The 18,828-nt window shown below is 38.0% G+C and overlaps 1 protein-coding gene across 4 annotated transcripts in view; it reads right to left on the bottom strand.

Annotated features, from left to right (window-relative positions):
* Nucleotides 1-18,828, bottom strand: part of Slo2 (slowpoke 2) — a 144,398-nt gene that overhangs the window by 30,426 nt on the left and 95,144 nt on the right. For all 4 annotated transcript variants that reach the window (XM_078192780.1, XM_078192700.1, XM_078192621.1 and 1 more), the window contains 6 exons: nucleotides 12,047-12,126; nucleotides 10,086-10,185; nucleotides 9,580-9,778; nucleotides 3,028-3,102; nucleotides 503-586; nucleotides 324-418 (listed from right to left, as the gene is read on the bottom strand). In XM_078192780.1, coding sequence (XP_078048906.1) covers nucleotides 324-418; nucleotides 503-586; nucleotides 3,028-3,102; nucleotides 9,580-9,778; nucleotides 10,086-10,185; nucleotides 12,047-12,126 — 633 coding nt within the window. The remainder of the gene's footprint in view (nucleotides 1-323; nucleotides 419-502; nucleotides 587-3,027; nucleotides 3,103-9,579; nucleotides 9,779-10,085; nucleotides 10,186-12,046; nucleotides 12,127-18,828) is intronic.

Raw genomic sequence — 18,828 nt, 5'->3', positions numbered from 1 at the left:
TTAAATCATCTTGAACGACTTTGAAAGGTCAAAGTGTGTAGGTTAATAAATTCATCTTGGAATGGACTATATGTTTATTTAAAAGAAAAGATATATAGTTCTATTTAAAAAAATAAAGATTACCTATAAATCTTGGAGGTACATTTACCTACAAAGGGTTTATAGCTGTCAAGATGCCTCTCTTGAAGCTAAATTTTGTTTAGAACATTTATAGAAACAATATTATAATTTATGGGAGAATTAATCAATTATAATTTAAGGCAGAATTAATCAAGAATTTAAGGGAGAATTTTTTAATGAGTCACCCTGTATAAAGGACTTACCTAGTAAAGACAAGGCACAGTAATGTAGCAGTAAGGATCATCAATTGTTGACTTAAAGCTGACTGGGATTTCTGCATGGCCCTATGTAGATCATTCTGCAAGAAAAAAATACCAAATAACGATATAAAAATTGCACAATTATAATTTCGAAATAATTAATATATAACTGAGTTACTCACAAACATATTCTCCAAAGAATGCTTCGCCAGCCAGCAGTTCAGGAACACTGGGATGAAAAGATTTCGCATCGGTGGGTAAAGTAGCTGCAAAAGAAAATTTATGTTCCATTTCCATGAAACTATTATTAGTATCAATTATAAAATACTTCTAAGTTGTATATTTTTAATTATTTATTGTACAAGGCGTCCTGAAATAAGGATCAAATATTTAATGTACATTTAAAAAATCCTGGAATTTTGTTGTAGCGATAAATAAATTTTTTAGAGTTACAATAATTCATTATTAACTATAATTATTATTATAGTTAACTATAATTTATTATTATCTTCTTCATACCTTTTGTATATTAATATAAATTAATATATTGAACCTTTTTTTCACCCTTAGGGGGTGCGAAATTTCAACGCCTATTTCGTGGACAACCCTGTACAATTTCGCAAGCGTATAACTAAACGTAACTAATTTAATTAAAAGAACACAGAAAGCAGTAACAGAACAATAAAACAAGAGCTTCGTTTAATATTTGTCTTAATGGAATCGTAACATTGTTATACTCAAGCAATCGCGACCCGAGCGAATAAGAAAAAATGTCGGCGAAGGGGACCAATTACGATCGCGAAATGAATTGTTCTTCCGTGACTATGTACAGCATGTTCTAATAACAGTTTACATAATCCCGTAGTTTTAATGGAAATATGCACACTCCTCGCGCAGAAATTTATTTGTCTCTCGAGGCGGATGCGTTTTCCAAGCGGTTACGACACGCTAAGATTTGGGATTTGGGGATTTTGCCGTAACATTGAAGGAGAGGCACAAAGCTAATAAGATTGAACCAATTAAATCACAGAGCACAACTCTCTGATGGCGTTACATCCCATTTCTGTCTAGATCGAGGTTAACAAGGGTAGATCGATGCGCCGGCGGGATCTTATACAATTTATCGCGTGTCTGGAAGAAACAGCATCTTTTATCCTCTAGTCGCCGATCATAACGCTCAAAATCGTTGCAAAAACCATAAAAAATTGACCAGAGAAAAATACGTTGTTTAATAATTAATTCAACCTTCTAAAAACGATTATATAGATGAGGGAGATAATTAAAGCTTAAATAGAAAAATTCCAGCTCGTTATTACTATATATTTTATAATTATATTTATAATAAATATAATTACAAAATAAATTATTCATCTATCATATGTATTTTATAATTATATAAATATCACTTATAATTATAAATAGTATTGAATAGAGAGCAGGAAAGAAGTGTCGAACTTATAGAAACTGCTTGGATTTTTACGAGAAATAAAATGCTAATGCGAATCAAACGTTTATCGATTTTTATATATTTCTACCAGACATTTAGGCTACATATCTACAAGTAAATGGTTCCAATACAGAACTCCTACAAAGAACTTTCACGGAAGAGCTGTTAAAATGGAACAAGGTGGCATATAAAACAGGCTATTGTCTCTGAAGCAACGTCTGTCATCCGTCTGCGCTAGTCTGGCTCCGACTGTCACGTTTCTCCGTGTCCTTTATTTTCAATACCTCAAGTCATTGTTTCTCGCAGACGAAGCTTAAAAACGGCTGAATTTTCAATGAAAAGTCGCTGTTAAATAAATCCATACGCGTTTCGAATTTATTAATCTCGTACCATTGCAATTATTTCTTTGCTCAGAAATAAAACGGCGGCCAATTCGATCACTCGAATCGCCGAAGATAAGGAGATGGAAGCTATCGATCTCACTTCGAGCAAATTAATTCGCGAACGACGGCTTCGTGATACCGTTTCCCCGTAACCATAAATCGCGACCGCTCCGCTATGAATTCGTATCTACCCGCGATCGCGTAACAAGAGCCCATTACTATCATTCAGCCCGGCATAGCTCAGGGGAGTGGAATACCGTAACTTTGCGCGAACACGAGCGACGCTAACCTAGAGCAACAAGTTCTCGAACCGTTTTGCCGCGGCGCCTTGTTGTTAGAACGAAAAGTCGACCGAGTGTACGGCTTAGCGGGCGCGGCTCGATCAAACGATGTTCCATCTAAGAATCTCTCTCGCTGTCGCGTGCCGGCGGCCACCTAGAGAACCTGTAGATTTCCTATCGACGCTTGATGGAACGGAATTTAGAGGAACCGATTTCACTGACAAATGCGTCTCCCGGTGAAACGGTCAAAGTCTCTTCGTGATAGAGCTTTAGGTTCTTACCCCAGCTTCGCCTCGTTTTAACACGATTCTCACGCGTTTCTGTTCTTTTCTTTCTGTTCCAGTACTCTAAGCTCTCTCACTCTTCCTCCCAGGAAGCAACGAGTCAATTATTTAAAGTATTTATCTATTACGTAGAATTGTAGAACCATTTGACGAGCACAATGACCAAAGAATTGCCCGGAAATCCTTTGGATGGTAATCTGTTTCCTAGTTAGGCAGGGTCTTATTATATTATATGTATATTAATTATAGCGACAAAATAACGTGGATAAATAAGGAGAGAGAGACATCGAGTAAAGTTCGTTGATTACTCACTGTGATGGTAAATGGTATAGTGTTGACCAGCTCCAAGATGAAGTGGAACGAGAGTAACTGCTGCCAGACGTTTCCCTGTGAACATGACGAAGACAGCTCAACAAACCCAGCGACAATTACAAGAAAATACAAAGTGCGTTAGAAGAGTCTGAGAAAAGATCAAACGGTCGTCCTGCACTTTCACTGGGCATTCGTCATGCAATTACCGGGTGGTCTAAAAATTGACTCGAGATATTTCTTCCGAGCTGACACGTTCGCGGACAGTCAACAGTTTTGACAAATAAATTCATTTTTAAAATAATTATGACATCGAAATTTTGCTCGATCACCTTTTTTGTTTTAGTGCTTGAAATATTAACATTTTAATTTTAATACTTATATCTTTGTATAGTATAATTTTTGTAATATAATTTTAATAGTATAATTTCAATCATTTTTGTATACACAAGAAGAGGTATCACAGCAGTCGTGTCAAGGTTATGACAAAACGATAGTGAATGCTATATAGCATGCACGTCCGCGAGCGCGTTAACAAATATTTCACTGTTCCTCCGAACACGGATTTCACGCTGTCCTCGGACTTATGAATCGCTTCGGTATTAAACAAGTTATAAGTTAAACAACGCCGCGCGTTATTCAAGGGGAATTGGCTGGCGCGTCTGATCAAAACCGATCGATTCTACTTTCTGTAGATAGCAGGGCACGCGAACCTGGCGGTTCCTCATTTTTCCCGGAACCCAATCCCCCACTAAACAAATTATATTCTACAATTGTCTCATTCTTTTTTTTATAAATTATTCTCGCGATTGTACCACACGTATAAAATTATACAAACATTAATTTCTATTTATTTTATATTTATCACCAAGAATTTCTTTTTATTAATTTTCCTGTAGAATTTCTGTTCCCCCTGTTCATCTACAAAGGTGGTCGACCTCTCCGGTTACCGAACAATCCCATTCCAAACTATAGCATTTCTACAAAGCTATAACTCATTACTTACGAGTCTTTCAGACCGTGATAAACAGACTGGATATTTTATCCATTCACCAGGAAAACGGCAGAATTTGGAAACAGTCGAAAGATCGAGCGCCGATATAAAACGAGAATCGAGCGAAGAGTAACGAGCTTTCATCCGTACCTCAAAAAGCGAAATCGGCTATTGAAATGAGACAAAGAGCAGCCGAAAAGTTGGATCGTTTGACCGCGATATATCGCATCGATTTTTCAAGTGAGAACCATCCCCCCCTATCGAGGGGGGATACTTTTTCAGCATCGATACTTTTTCCAAACGGCCGACAAGTTTTTTCATCTTCTGAAGATTCTTCTGACCTACTTCCGGCGGAAGGAACACGCCGCCGTCGTTCGATTCGAAACGGATACCCCCCCCCCGAGTGTCTTCTTCAATTCTGGAAAGAAGCGCGGGACGGGGTCGCGTCTGAGCGGTGAACGATGATGAATTTCGGATGGGGGTAACATCTATCGCTGTTGGAAACTTGATTTCACAGAACGTTGCTCGAATCTCGGCTGGGTCGAGGCTTCCTCTGAATCGTACTCTGTTCGAAATTATGTTCGAGGAAACTTATTCGTACATGATGTGTTTATAAAGGAGGGATGCGGCTGTGAATAGAGCGCTTAGGTGAAGTTGTAGCTCACTTTGTTTCAGAGATATAGGTAAAAATAGGTAAGAGATTACCTCTAGAATCGACTCTGATAGGCTTGAGAAATTTGATTGATAATTCTTGAGAAATTAAAATTATTAAACTTGCTTTCATATTAATATTATCATTTATACTTCAGAATTTCTTTCGTCGATATTTTTCCTATGATACAAAAATTAGATTTTTGAATATTCTGAGAAAAAGAAATTCTGGAGCCTATTTTTATATGCCTATGATTTAACAAGGTTTAAAAACCTTGAAATTTAAATATTAAATAAAAATTGAACATGCTTTAATCAATTTTATTTTCGATAGGAAAGTGTGATAAATCATTTAAGATTTAATTAAAAAAAAAATTGAACTCCAATTCTACTATTTCAGGTGGTCGAACACTCTTCATCTATTAAAAGAAGTTTCGGAAAAAGGGTGGCGCGACCGTTGCCCGGGTCATTGTGTGCCAATAAGTTAAGTTCCGAGCAACGGTGGTCCGCGTAACTCCGACAGACGTCGAATTCTCGGCGGCGAACTTCGCAAATGGAGAATGACGGAAGAAGACATAATAGGGGAGGGTAGAGCGTGGGTGGAGGAGTTGGATTATACAGGAGCGCGCGTCGGTTCCCGTTACTATAACCCATTCGACGATCATTAGTCGTGAACCAAGATTGGATTCCCTTCGGGTCAACCGTGCACACGGCTGCGAATCGCAGGAACCGATTTGCCACGGTATTCGTCTGTTTATTTGGCTGTGCATGCGCACGTGATCGAGACCGTGTTCAAACGTGCAGGTCCAGAGGCAGCGCACCCGAATCTCTGAGAACTCGAGCCTCTACTTCACTATGGAGCCCCTCAGTTTATGCTCCTTCGCGATCACCCGGAGTGGCATCGAAAGCCTTTGAAACCCCCGCGATTCAACGTCACCCCTGTTTTCTGGCTAGATGCTCGAGCTAACTAGTCGATCTGCTACGTTGCGATGCGGATCGCTCGATCATTTTCATCGCATTCCGGAAATTTAATCGCCTACCCTTTCGCGATGATTACCTTCGAAAATCATGATTAGGACGAATGGCAACACTGATGAATGACTCGGGTCGCGAATAAGGGAGAATTACCAGGAATAGGGCCATTGACATTCATTCGCATAATTCGCTATTTCACATATTTTTAAATATTCGAGCAAGGTATATTGTAATCGAATGCTCTCTTTTAGGGGATATTAGACTTTAGCTATAAGATCACTATGTTGTTTCGATCAAAGGGTGAAGACTTCGATAATTAAAAAATGAATGAAGCCTTCACGCGTCTAGATAAATTAATATATTCCTTAATTTAATATTTTCCTTAAAGAAGACCAAACAATTTTTCTGTCTTCTATTATTTTTATGTATTTTTTCTAGACTTTGATAACTACAGAATTAAATTTAATTTCGATTTAGAAGACTTTAATTTTATTATTTTTTCTAGACCTTGATAACAGAAGAATTAATTTTAATTTCGATTTAGAAGACATTAATATTTATTAGATCTTCCATGAAATCTTTGTCACGAGAGTCTGACGCGTTATTACAGTGCAAGGGGTTAGGAACGCTTAGAGTACCAGGATCGGTTTACGATTTTCCACGAGAGACCAGTTCCATTTTAGAATCGACGCAATAAATTTCATGTCACGACTCGGATTTATGGCTGCCATTCATTTATCTAAAACGAGATAATTTCCCATAACCATATGCCGAGCTACCCTATTCCGAAACTGCAATTCACGATGAACTAATGACAGCAAGAACATAAAATTCTAAACGCGCCATTGGTCCAACTTATTAACTTTATAAATAATTGTTAAAAATCAATGCCGTGTCTAAATCTTTCTCCATCCTTTTTAATAAATTTATAAAAAGTATGCACGCGTATAGCGATTTGCAATAGCAGCTAATTACACAAATGTCAACGCATAGTTCCATTTAATAAATTGATGTAAACCGGTTGAAAGCGATTCTCTGCGACAGCTATTACTTTTTTATGGATTATGGCTCTCGATAGCTGTTTTTATAATCGAAAGCTATATTGTAGCAGGCTTTAAGCCCCTCGTTACAATCGCACGTAAAGCTTCGAGGTATCACGTTCATGCGTTCTTAACATAGCCTTATCGAGTTTGTCGGTTGTTACAACGTGACGAATCGGGTTGCCGGAATGCTCGATTAGCGAATAGCGTGCTACATACTCTGCAACGTATCGTAGATCATATCTGGAACCCTTGCGCATAGAGAGTAACCGGCTCGTTCAAATTTGACACCGCTCAATACTAATTTTATTGCCGTCGCGGAAACTGCTCTTAATCTTACTGTCTAAGTATAGTGTTTAAGCATACTGTTTAAGCATACTGTTTAATCATACTGTTTAAGCATACTGTTTAAATATACTGTCTAAGTATACTGTCTAGTTATACTGTCTAGGCACACTGTCAACGCATTATTATTGCCATCACGTGATACTGCATTAATTTCCCAGTATCTTCTTTTTTATTAACCCCTTGCACTATGATTTATTTCGCAGAGAGAGGGTGATATGACAAATGAATGAACCACCCTCCAGTGACTGTCCATATTAGGGTAGATGCCCCAATTAATGCGGCTGCCCTAATTAATACGCTGCCCCAATTGTCGTAGATTAAAATGTACAGAACAAATAATAGATTAAAATATACAGAACAAATAATAGATTAAAATATACAGAACAAATGTTAGATTAAAATATACAGAACAACTATTCGATTAAAATATATAGGAAAAATAATAGATTAAAATATACAGAACAAATAATAGATTAAAATATACAGAACAAATAATAGATTAGAATATACAGAACAAATAATAGATTAAAATATACAGAACAAATAATAGATTAAAATATACAGAGAAATATTGGATTAAAATATAGAGAAAGAAATGTTAAATTAAAATATACAGAAAAAATATTAAATTGACATCTCTCCTTGAATCTAAAATATGATAGATAAACATAATTTAAAAAATATAGAAGAAATAAAATATATAAAATATCCACAAATTTTCTTCTATATAAACTATAGCTAAAGATATATAAAATTACAACCTCGACCAAATATTGTATTTTTTCTTTTCTTTTCGGCTTGGTATATTTTATATATTTATACAATCGCGTAAATTAGAGAATTGAAAGCAGAGATTGGGATCTAGTTTCCGAGTGTATTAGAAGGGGCGTCGTACAAAGACGTCGGATGAATTTCATTCTGCGAGCCAGCGAAAACTGGTAAAAAAAGAATAAGGGATTGTAATTTAGCAGAACTACAGAACGACGAACTTCTTTTCCTCTGGACGCGCGAGACTTTCGGGAGATTTTCCCCGTTTACTTTTGGAGTGAAATGAGGAAAACTTTCCGCGGAAGGAGAGAGAGTGCTCGCGGTATGTTTTGTGACTACCCCTACAAGCCCGTCGAAACTTCGTAAAATTTTTTGATTATACCACCGTCGACGCAATAAGCTTTTATTGGCATTGGCTTTGTATTACGCCGAAAACAATTTTTTTTCTGTTCGGCCTCCTATCAGATGTTGCTAATTGTAAGCAAAGAAAGAGAAAGAGAGAGGGACCGATTTTTCGCGAAAATTCCTTTGATTTCCGTGTTCCGTCGTGTTCGGTGAAACCGTAAATAATTCTCAATGAAACTGCAGAACGACGAAGTAGCATAACAAGAAGCGGTGAAGCATAAAATATTGCAAAAAACTCTAGCACAGGGGAAATGCAGAGAATGCATCGCGTCGGGTTGTCCACGATGCACGTTTATAAAAAAGAAGGAAGGAAATATCCGCGTAACATTTTTAACTAGAACCAACGCGTTGCCAATTTTCAAGTTCAACAACGGCTGAAACAATTCTAAGAACTAATTGAAATTATCATAAAAATCCAAATACTTTGAGATACTAGAGACGTATTTGACTTCGACGAATTAATTTGTATAGTTTGTGTACAAAATGTAGTATTATTATCCGTGTATCATTGGCGAATTATTACTGTTTAATAGATATATATTGTCCGTCGAGGAAATAGGGGAGCATTTATTTCTTTTTTAATTTACCAACCGGAAGAACGTAGAGCAATTAGGCGGATAGAGCAATACTCATGCAGGAACGATACCACTGAAATACACATGTATACATATATTGTCGTCAAAAATATTTAATCACTTCTATTATTTAAAATTAACGAATCGAACGTCGATATCGTATTTTCTATTTCGTATGAAATAATATCTCTAGCTTTATTTAGCGATTATTTGCAGATATTAGCATTATAGCTTTATAATATTAAGCTTTATAGTTTGATATTAACATAAAGCTTAATATTAAGCTCTATAGTTTAATATTAATCTTTATAGTCTGATATTAACATAAAGCTTAATATTAATAATATTAAGCTTCACATCTAATATATTTATTATTAAACGAGTGATTAAATATTTCTGAGCGCCACAGTACATCAAAAAATACACACTGAGAATTATCAAACGAGATATCTCGTTGCTTTATTGTCAAAGCTCTTTGATGCAAATATTCCTTAATTTAAATATTTCTACCTTGCACCACGGAAAAATTAAAATTAAAATAACCTCAGGAACCCATTGTTTCCGTATTGTTTAACGCTGTTGGTTCAAAATATAGCAACAACCTGTAGTTCCACCCTGTATAGTTAAAAGCAGCGCGTGCGCTCTCGAGTGTCGTTCCGTTTCCATTCTCGTTTCGTCTTTTTCCGTATGGGGCGCCATAAAGGAACAAGGTATCTCGTACGGTACATTAAGCGGCCGTGATTTCCAAAACGAATATTATGCATAAAATGATATCTCCAAGAATAAAGGGAACGCGTACCTTGTAACCTAAGTAGGCGAGCAGCAAGGCTTCCGTAAGTGATACTATCGCCAGGATCACTTGGACGACCCACAATTCCAGAGGCCTTCTCACCCATAAAATCGCGTCCCAGTTGATGGTAGGATGGTCCTGGAATTCCTCCTCGGTGAGGTTCTGAGACACGAGGAACTCGGTTTTGTTGCCGGGCGTGCAGCCATAACTGGGGAGAAAAGGATTTTTTAAAAGCGGCCGATGCGGTTCGCGGAATCGGAGCGTGCGGCGAAATTTTTTAAAAGCTTTCTGACCAACCGACGTGTACCGGACCTTTTTAACCCTTTGCGTAGCGAACTTCGGGAAATTGTTGAGAGACTATTATTACCGCGTTGTAAAATTATCGCGATGTAAAATTACCGAAATATATAAATTAAATACTATGCAGTAAGTGTATGTTTTATGGAATTAAAAGTAGATATTATAGTGAAAGTAAGTTTTGGGAATAATTATTTTCTATATATTTATGCACTTACCATGCTGCATACGTTGGATCGCTGTCGGTGATGACTCTGAATATGTATAAGAAGCATGTTAGGAGTTTAAAAAACAGATTTGCCAATCGTATCCTCAGACCTGGAACACAAGAAACAAATTCTTCTATAGAAAGTCTGGGTGAAGAGATAGAGCTATAGTATTATACTATTATATATTACTGTAATATATTATTATAATATTTTACTAGTATAATATATTAATATGATAATATTTTGCTATTATAATATTTTACTGTTATAATATTTAACTATTATAATATTTTACTATTATAATATTTTACTGTTATAATATTTAACTATTATAATATTTTACTATTATAATATTTTACTGTTATAATATTTAACTATTATAATATTTAACTATTATAATATTTTACTATTATAATATTTTACTGTTATAATATTTAACTATTACAGCATTTTGATGTTATAATATTTTACTAGTACAATATATTACTATTATAATATATTACTATTTGTACTTATACTATATATTACGAATTTACTATTATACATTATTAAAACACTATGCTATCATCATATTATATTATCAACACCTCAGTGTCGCAACATTTAACCCGCAAGCTCATTTATCTGGCTCGATAACAATGGAAATTACCGATGACAATGGGCCATTTAATGCTACAATGTGCCACTCATGTGTCTCTTTCGCAGCAGCCATCGTCCCCTGCTGCACTTGTCGCGCGAGAAATCGCGTACCGTAGAAATCCGACGACGGCGAGGAAAACTTATCGCTCGATCAAAAGAACCGCGCGCGGCGTCGCAGGTTATCGACATCGAATCAGCACCATCTCCCCCCCCCGAACAGATTATTTTAATCGCGGTGTTGCAAAAGCTGCCGCGGCGCGACACCGGGGCATCGATTTCATGGTTTCGTGTACGACGTGCCATTGCGATATGATGGCCGATACGCAAGGAAAATCGGGTTCTCTGGTATCGGCACGGGATCCGTTATCGGCTGGTGCCACCGGCTTCAAAAGATTATGTCTTCCCCGGGTAGACGTCTACGTGCTCGGGGTGGATGGAGGGTGGGTTGTCTGTGTCACGATATCACTGCCTTCCCCGAAATTACGTTGCCGGCATGCAACGCGAGTTACGTGTCTTAGAGAGAGCGAAATTTCCGGTGCCGTGAACTCTTTTAGGATCAAAAGCTTGACGATCACGAGCCCCGAGTGGCAGATGTCGATAAAGAGTAAACGATCTTTTCGCGTGGCAGTCATCGAGCCGCTCGTTTCACAGGGAGAACCGTAATCTCGTGTCGAACTTCAGCGAAGGAATTAATTTAAGAGTTCGGAGGCTTGTGTAGACGGTGTTCCGGTGACAATGTTGTCGAAGCCTTGTTATATCTTTGTGCACCGTTCGAGCAGAAATATCGAACATTAAATTAATTTATGGACGTTTTATTGAGTAAATATATGGCTCCAAGGGGTGGCCAAAATGCAATTAAAATTAGGCGATTAGTAAATTTCGTTGTAGCTCATATAGAAGGTCTGGCAATGTTTAAAAATTTTATTTGAGAGACTAGTTATTTTTATACAGGATTTATATGATCCTTGATCATTTATACTATTAATTAATATTTAATAGTAACATCGCTGTATTTTATTCAAGCAAAAATATCAAATAATAAACGAACCTAAAAATGTACAATTCAATATATATTTGACTCCAACCCTTGGGGGTTGATCAAATTTATTATATACTAAAACAGTAAACTATAATTTATATCGAACATCAAGTCTATTAAATATATATTTCTCAATAAATTATACATTCTAATATCTCTATTTTATATTTTTGAGTTGAATAATTTGCCTGAATTGTGCACAGCCATGAGTACGAGAAACTTATGAAAGGGAGTTCAAGCGATTGAATTAACCTAATAGCGACTCAAGATTGCTGGAGTTAGATTTACTTACTGGAACGTTGGTTCTTGATGAAATATAGTTGAAGCCTTTCCTTGAATGTGTTTTCATTAACGTAGTATTCAACTCGAACTCTGAAAACAGAACGAAGACACAACATTAATCATTTTATGTTAATAGCGAACAGATTACGAATCTTCGTACGTATATAAATTATCTATGAACTAAATCGAGAAACAATTTTTCATACTTTAAATATTCGAAGATATTTTTTTAAAAGATGTTACGTATTTATTTATTACTATATCTCTATGAACTTTTAAAATTATATTTCTTTCTTTTTATACCGTGTAATAAAATATTAAAGATGCCAAGAGTGCACATACGAGTTCTGTAATTTTCGTAAAAAACATTCAGTACCCTTTTTTATTTTTTAAAAACTTTCAGTATACAAAGAACGCTGTAGCAGCGGGATTATTTAAAATTCCGAGGCAAAGTTGTAACGCTGAAAGTGACTGCGCGAACTTGAAACTTTAATCGCGTGTTTTGCAAAAGACAAGAATAATAAATAAAATGAATAATAAAAAGCAAAGAAGAAGTACGCGATTCGAGACTTTTTTTAAATTCAGCTTCGCTCTGTGAAATTTCACGAAATATATTTGGAGCGCGAATTCCGCGTAGCCCGCGGTCGGGGGTTAATCAACCCCTAGCTCCCGGAATCAAAACCCAACGAATTCTATGGAATTCGACTAAATTGTTCTACGAATTCGAATTAATTTTTCCACGAACAATGCAATCGAAGAACCGATTTCTTCGCAGTTCTACGATATCGCGTTAATCGAGTTGTTGCGTTTAATATACCAAACTGGCCCGCTGAAGGGTTATGTCAGGTTATTAAGATGGCATATTAAGACGGGGCAAACTATAGCCAAGACCACAGACAACGCCGTTTGTTCGCTGCCTAGAATTGACCACCAAGATCTAGACTTCTTCTTGCGGGTTTTTCTGAAGTCGCAGGTCTATACCAGTAAGCCACAATCGACCGACGCTCTCAAAGTCAACGTAGCCCAGGCCATCGCTCAAATTCAGCTGGAGCTACGCGGCAAAGTCATTGATAATTTGGACCTCTCGGATACGTGCCACCGTGCAAAGCCGCTGAGGACATTTGAACGATATCGTATTCCATACATAACGACACACACGGGCCTTTCAAATAAAAAAGAAATTGCTTAATATCTCATACACAGCCCATTTTATTCCATTTCAAAATGGACTCGCCCTTACTGGAAAACCCTATAGCAGACGAGCGATTCCCGAGGGAGACGTGTCCTCCGTCAATTCCATTTCATCCTCTCATCCTCGTTCCGCTAATCACGAATCACAGGATCGTCAAAAGAATTGGAGAGCCGTTCAGGACAATTGGTTCACCGGATTTGCATAAAACATTTGCATGGGAGCCCCCTCGGCGGATTCTCATTATCAAGTAAGAGATCGTTCGATCACCGGGAATAAAAAGAAAAAAAAAAACGCCATTCTTCTAAACGGCGCGCGCTCCGTGAGCCGAGCGCCGTTCAGCCGGTCTACCCCCCCCCCCCGGTCGAATCAATTCTATCGAACGGCTATCGTTTCACGGCCGATTGTAAAGCGGCCTGTTGGCTCGTTATTTTTACAGCGCGGATAAAGCCGCCGCGGCGTTCGTCGGGAATAGGCACCGCTGACGTCACGGCGTGCCGGCGTCAACAGACGGTCTGTCGGACGCGCGCTCCGATCGTTTCAAGTTGTTGAACTGGTTCTTTGACCTAGATACGTCACGACAGTGTCTGACCTACCGTGGGTCACTGAACGGAACCGGCTCGCCAATGATCGTCAGTCACCGGGATCACCGCGCGGCAACTTTCACGCTTTGGTAAGGGCCGATTCAGAAAGTTCGCCAACTTTCCGTTTCAACGGGTTTGATCGCGGTCATCCCCTGATCTCCCCGCCCTTGCACCCTTTCGTGGGCGGCGCACGCATGGGGCCAGCGATCTTTTATGATTACCATGAAGATCGCACGACCAATGAAAGGTCACCGAGGTCGTTCGAAGCAATTTTTTCCAGAGCGAAAACGCAGCCCGCAATTTCGTCTACAAATTATTAACGAAAAATACTAACCAATGAGAGGCGAGCTTGAATAGCGCTATTTAGCCGAGCCAATGAGCCGAACTGGGTTAATTAAAACCGAAAGCTCGGATAGAAATTTATCGTACCGTGCTCGTTAAACCTAATAATTTGAAAGTGGCGGAGAGATTAGAAGTAGTCGTAAAGTTTTCAATTACTTAAGAGACTTGTACGGAAATATTTAAAGAAAGTTACGCAATTATGCGGCATATTAATTCGTAACTCGAGATGTTATCGAGCGATACGAGAGACAATGGCATGCCTCCTAGTAATTTAGCGTATATGTGCCGGGGAGTTTATGACAGTAATATCGTGCGTGCGTGTGGTCTAAATATAGCGGGCGTACGGCTTGCATATTTTTAAGCGGCGAATTGTACTAGAATTTACAACGATAGCGAACGAATTAATTATTGTTCCGCGGAATCGTGGTAAAAATAGCGTCGTTATTTATTTTATATTCGTTTCGTTTGCCTCGGGTATTAAATCAAATTTAGCGCTGTCCTTGCATTACTAAAGCAATGTTAAAAATTCAATTACTAAAGTTTATGAATTAATCATTATCGCCGAATATTAGCTGTATATTTTGTGTCAAGAATTTTGTTGATATTACGCACGTGCAATTTTCGTTTTCGGACATTAGTCGACGATTGTCTTTAAACAAATGCAGTTGAGAAATGCGGCTTGAGGACTGTTTCGTCGACGAATGCGCCGACGCTAAATGTTGTTTAACAAGTGGGAATGAAATTTACAAATGCGTCTAATTGGTCAGTTGCGTCATAAACTATGCTATATAATCTTCAAGGTAAACCATACTTCTTAGGCTAATTAAAAACTTGCGCGAAAATCGCAATGGACACTGCTTCCTTACTGAGAACGTTTAATAAATAATTTTAAATAGTTTTTACAATAATTAAAATATTCTCTGTAATCTACATTGTACAAGATGATCTCCTATTTACTATAACTATATAACTAGAATAGACGTAACCAGCAAGTTAGATGACAGCGGATTATTTCATCGCGTAGAACGACCATGAATTTTAGGTGTTTGATTACGCTACTGTGCGCAAATGTGTCACCTCAGCACAAATTGACAATTCGCGAAAATTATGTAAATGGTTTGGTTAAGTAGGAAAGCTCGTACACTAGACGACTATATTCGTCGTTGTAATATATGTTACAGCGAACTTGGACTGTTGCCTAATTAACGCTCTGTGTCACGCGGATGCGACTGTCAAGACTATACTCGCCATTTGAGACTAATAATTATAATGCGCGTTTATGATGGAAATCCGTCGTTGTAACAGAACGTACAGTGTGTTGCAAAAATGAAGACGCGTCAAATATTTCTCTGGAGATTAAATAACAATTTTAATAAATATCTAGCAAAGTTCACTGAATATAATTTAATTAAACGAAAGATGACATCCTGAATTACTGGATTATCTGTTATTTCGTTTAATTTTCTCAGAATATTGTTTTCATTGCAACTGGTTTATTTGTACACCCTATATGCACATTAGAAACGTTAACGAACAACCGCACACCGTGTATGCAGAAACGAAATCGTGCGGCAGCCTCGGGGTCTCGCTTTGTGCTAAAACTTTCGGTCAGATTGCGTTTTGCATGGCGGAGCGAGCGTGTGGAATGAATTCCGATTAATCAGCCATGGGTAATATCGTCTCAGAAGTTTATTTCACATGCCAGTAGACCGGCAGCCGATCGGCATTTCCACTTGTTCGGCTCCCGTACTCTTAATTCCGCACGCCAAGAATAAAACTTCCTTATCCAACCATTCGAAGACTGCACAAATCAAGATTCTCGGCTGCTCGAGCCGCGTACACTCTGTGAGAAAAGTTCACGGAATTTCCCGTCCTGAAATCTTTCATATTTATATTTATCTTTAATAACTCTTATATTTGAAGTACTTTTATTATTTACACATTTTTAATTTTTCTATATTTGTTTCACACTTGCCTGGCTCGATAATAAAAGTTAAAGGATGAAATATATTTTGAAATAGAGTGGCAAATGCAAATTTAAATCGTTTCGCTGTGACAGTAAGAAAACGATGAGTTGATATGCACGCGACTGGCACCACGGTAGTATCTGTTATCTCTCATTGGAGGTGAAACTTCCGACAGCTAAATCGTTGCGGAATTTACACGCGACGTCATGCACATTCGAAATTTCCCTGTCGAAATTCGTTTAGAGTCTGATTACTGAAGCGAAGACGTTGATGTTTCCGATACAAGCGCAGAGACACGCGATGAGCCATTCAAACGTCTTTTGAAATGGATCAATCATGGGAGTCGGTGATTTAATTATTTTTAATTATTTTTCAGATATTAGGGGGATTAATTTACTGTTATTATATGTAGCGGAGAAATGGTTGAACAATTTTTGCTTTTCGAAAATAATAGAAAATGCGTGATGAACTATTCTATACATATAAATGCATGTATGCACCTTAATAAATATATATATAGTATGCACAATGATTCGAGATAAAATTCGCTACCCGTTAGGTCGTTTAAATCGATCTATAATTCTCCCATAATCAGCTGTTGATTCGACAAGCGCGTAACGCGATAGGTCCACTTTAATCACTATAGCCGATTCGAATAAATGATCGGGGCGTTTAACCAATGCCATTAAAGCGTTAACGAAACTCGCAGAAATCACATTATATATTGACTTTAATCTTCGCAGGTTCGCCGTGATTGTTGCTCCGCGAACGTTTTAACCACGGTATCGGCCTGGTTTCGTGCACATCTTATCGTTTCACGTTTCACCGGCTCTCATCGTATTTACATTCTATGAATATATTCCATTTACCAGCGACATTGTGTATGAATAAATTTTTATGGGCGCTGACTAGGCCAAGCTGCGTGGGAGTATTTTTTTTATTAAATATATCGACGAGGAACGCGCGCGAGGAGCTTTTGATGAACTTTGCCGTTTATTTTTGAGGGAATCAAAATTCATTCGACGAACCGAGATATTCGAACGGTGAAAGGCTGACTCCGATTACCCTTTTATAGTTTGCTCCTGGTTTCATGAATAAAAATTATATATAATATATTACAAATTATATAGGAAAGGGATTAATATATGAAACATGAGTATTATTCCATAGTTCATAGTTCTATGGTTTATATAATTTTTCTATTTACTTTTGTCTTTCCGCCAAGCCTTAATTCTTGTTATTAAATTTACTAAAAATATTTTTTCTATTTTTATTAAGCGCTATTTAAATTATATATCGTTTCTATAATATGTAAATTTTGTTCTTTCGAACTCGGAGATATATCTTTAAATTGAGAAAAACTAGTGAACATTGTGCATCGGGATGGTAAAATACTGTCCTTTAGTATCACGACGGACTCGCGAAATGTTCGCCGTAGGTCAAAGTTTGCCGAAATTGTCATTGCACCGACCCGGCGACAAGTATTTATCATCCGCCTCTGCCGGCATTAAAATCTAATTTAACGAGATAGCATTGTGTAGGAGCGCGCCCCGTCTGGCCATATACGCGCGTATCGTCAACTTTCCCTTCGTCCGGCTGGAGAGCCGTATGGGCTGGCCACATAATGGATTTTCCACTTCAGGAAGGAAATACTCGACCGGCCGCGGAATTGTGCCTCGTTACTTGAACTCGAAACGCCACTCGGAGCAATCTATATAAATTGAGGGGAATGTTCTCGTCCCTCGTCCACCGCCATCGTTTTCCCGTCTCCTATCTCCGCGTCTGCCACGATTTGTTTGTCTCCCGGCCACGAGAGTACCTGAACCGATCAACGCTATGAATCTTCGAAACGAGCAGCAGCGGAGAGCCGTAGTCAAACTGTCTCACCTTTCGCACGTACTATACGACGTTTATATTTGACTTTTAACAAAGCATATACCTTGGACCAATTAGTTAGTGTCAGCAATTTTTTGAGTATATACTTTGTTGATATAAAAATGATTTCTGAGCGTAAAATAAAAGTTTTAGCAGTACGCGATATAAAAATTATTAGGTTGTCCTATAAGTTTCTTCCGCGTCACTGCGTGCGATTTGCTTCTTCAGCGACACGAAAGGGATCCTTTCTTAACCCTTTGGCTACGGCAGACTTTGGCACGGCCGTAGTTTTTCGTTAGACATACATATTTCTGAGGCAGTCTATTAAAATATTCAAAATATTGAATTCTATTACATGAAACCAATATTACTTGAAGCGAACAATAATGTTAAGCTTTTTTACAATATATAACATAAATATTACACAATATATGATTATTCAAATTTAATAATAAAGGGGCGAAACAGGCGATCTGGACGCCTATTAGCGCCTACGGTACCGGGAAGCCAACATGTGTCGGACGCCAATAGGCGGCAACAGTAGTCAAAGGGTTAAAGATGCTTGTCACTGGAGACGAGATTTGTGCATCGAAAACGCACTTGATCCAAGGAAAATAGACCTTCGACTGCTGCGAAGCCTGGACTTCATCCGATGAAGGTTCTTTTGTGCATTTGGTTAGACATTGCAGCAGATCGGCCTCACCCCCATCGTCCTTAACCCTTTCGCTACGGCAGTCCGTTCCGCGGGAGTTGCGCCGCTGAACGAGGCAACGCGCCGCGCATGATGCGAGTCGGTAGTCTTCGATGTTCGCACTTACGTCTTTAACCCTTTCGC

The sequence above is a fragment of the Augochlora pura genome, chromosome 1 (assembly GCF_028453695.1).
Source record: "Augochlora pura isolate Apur16 chromosome 1, APUR_v2.2.1, whole genome shotgun sequence".
NCBI classification, from domain to species: Eukaryota; Metazoa; Arthropoda; class Insecta; order Hymenoptera; family Halictidae; genus Augochlora; species Augochlora pura.
The sequence above is the reverse complement of the archived record's forward strand: the minus strand, read 5'-3'. Positions and strand labels throughout refer to the sequence as shown.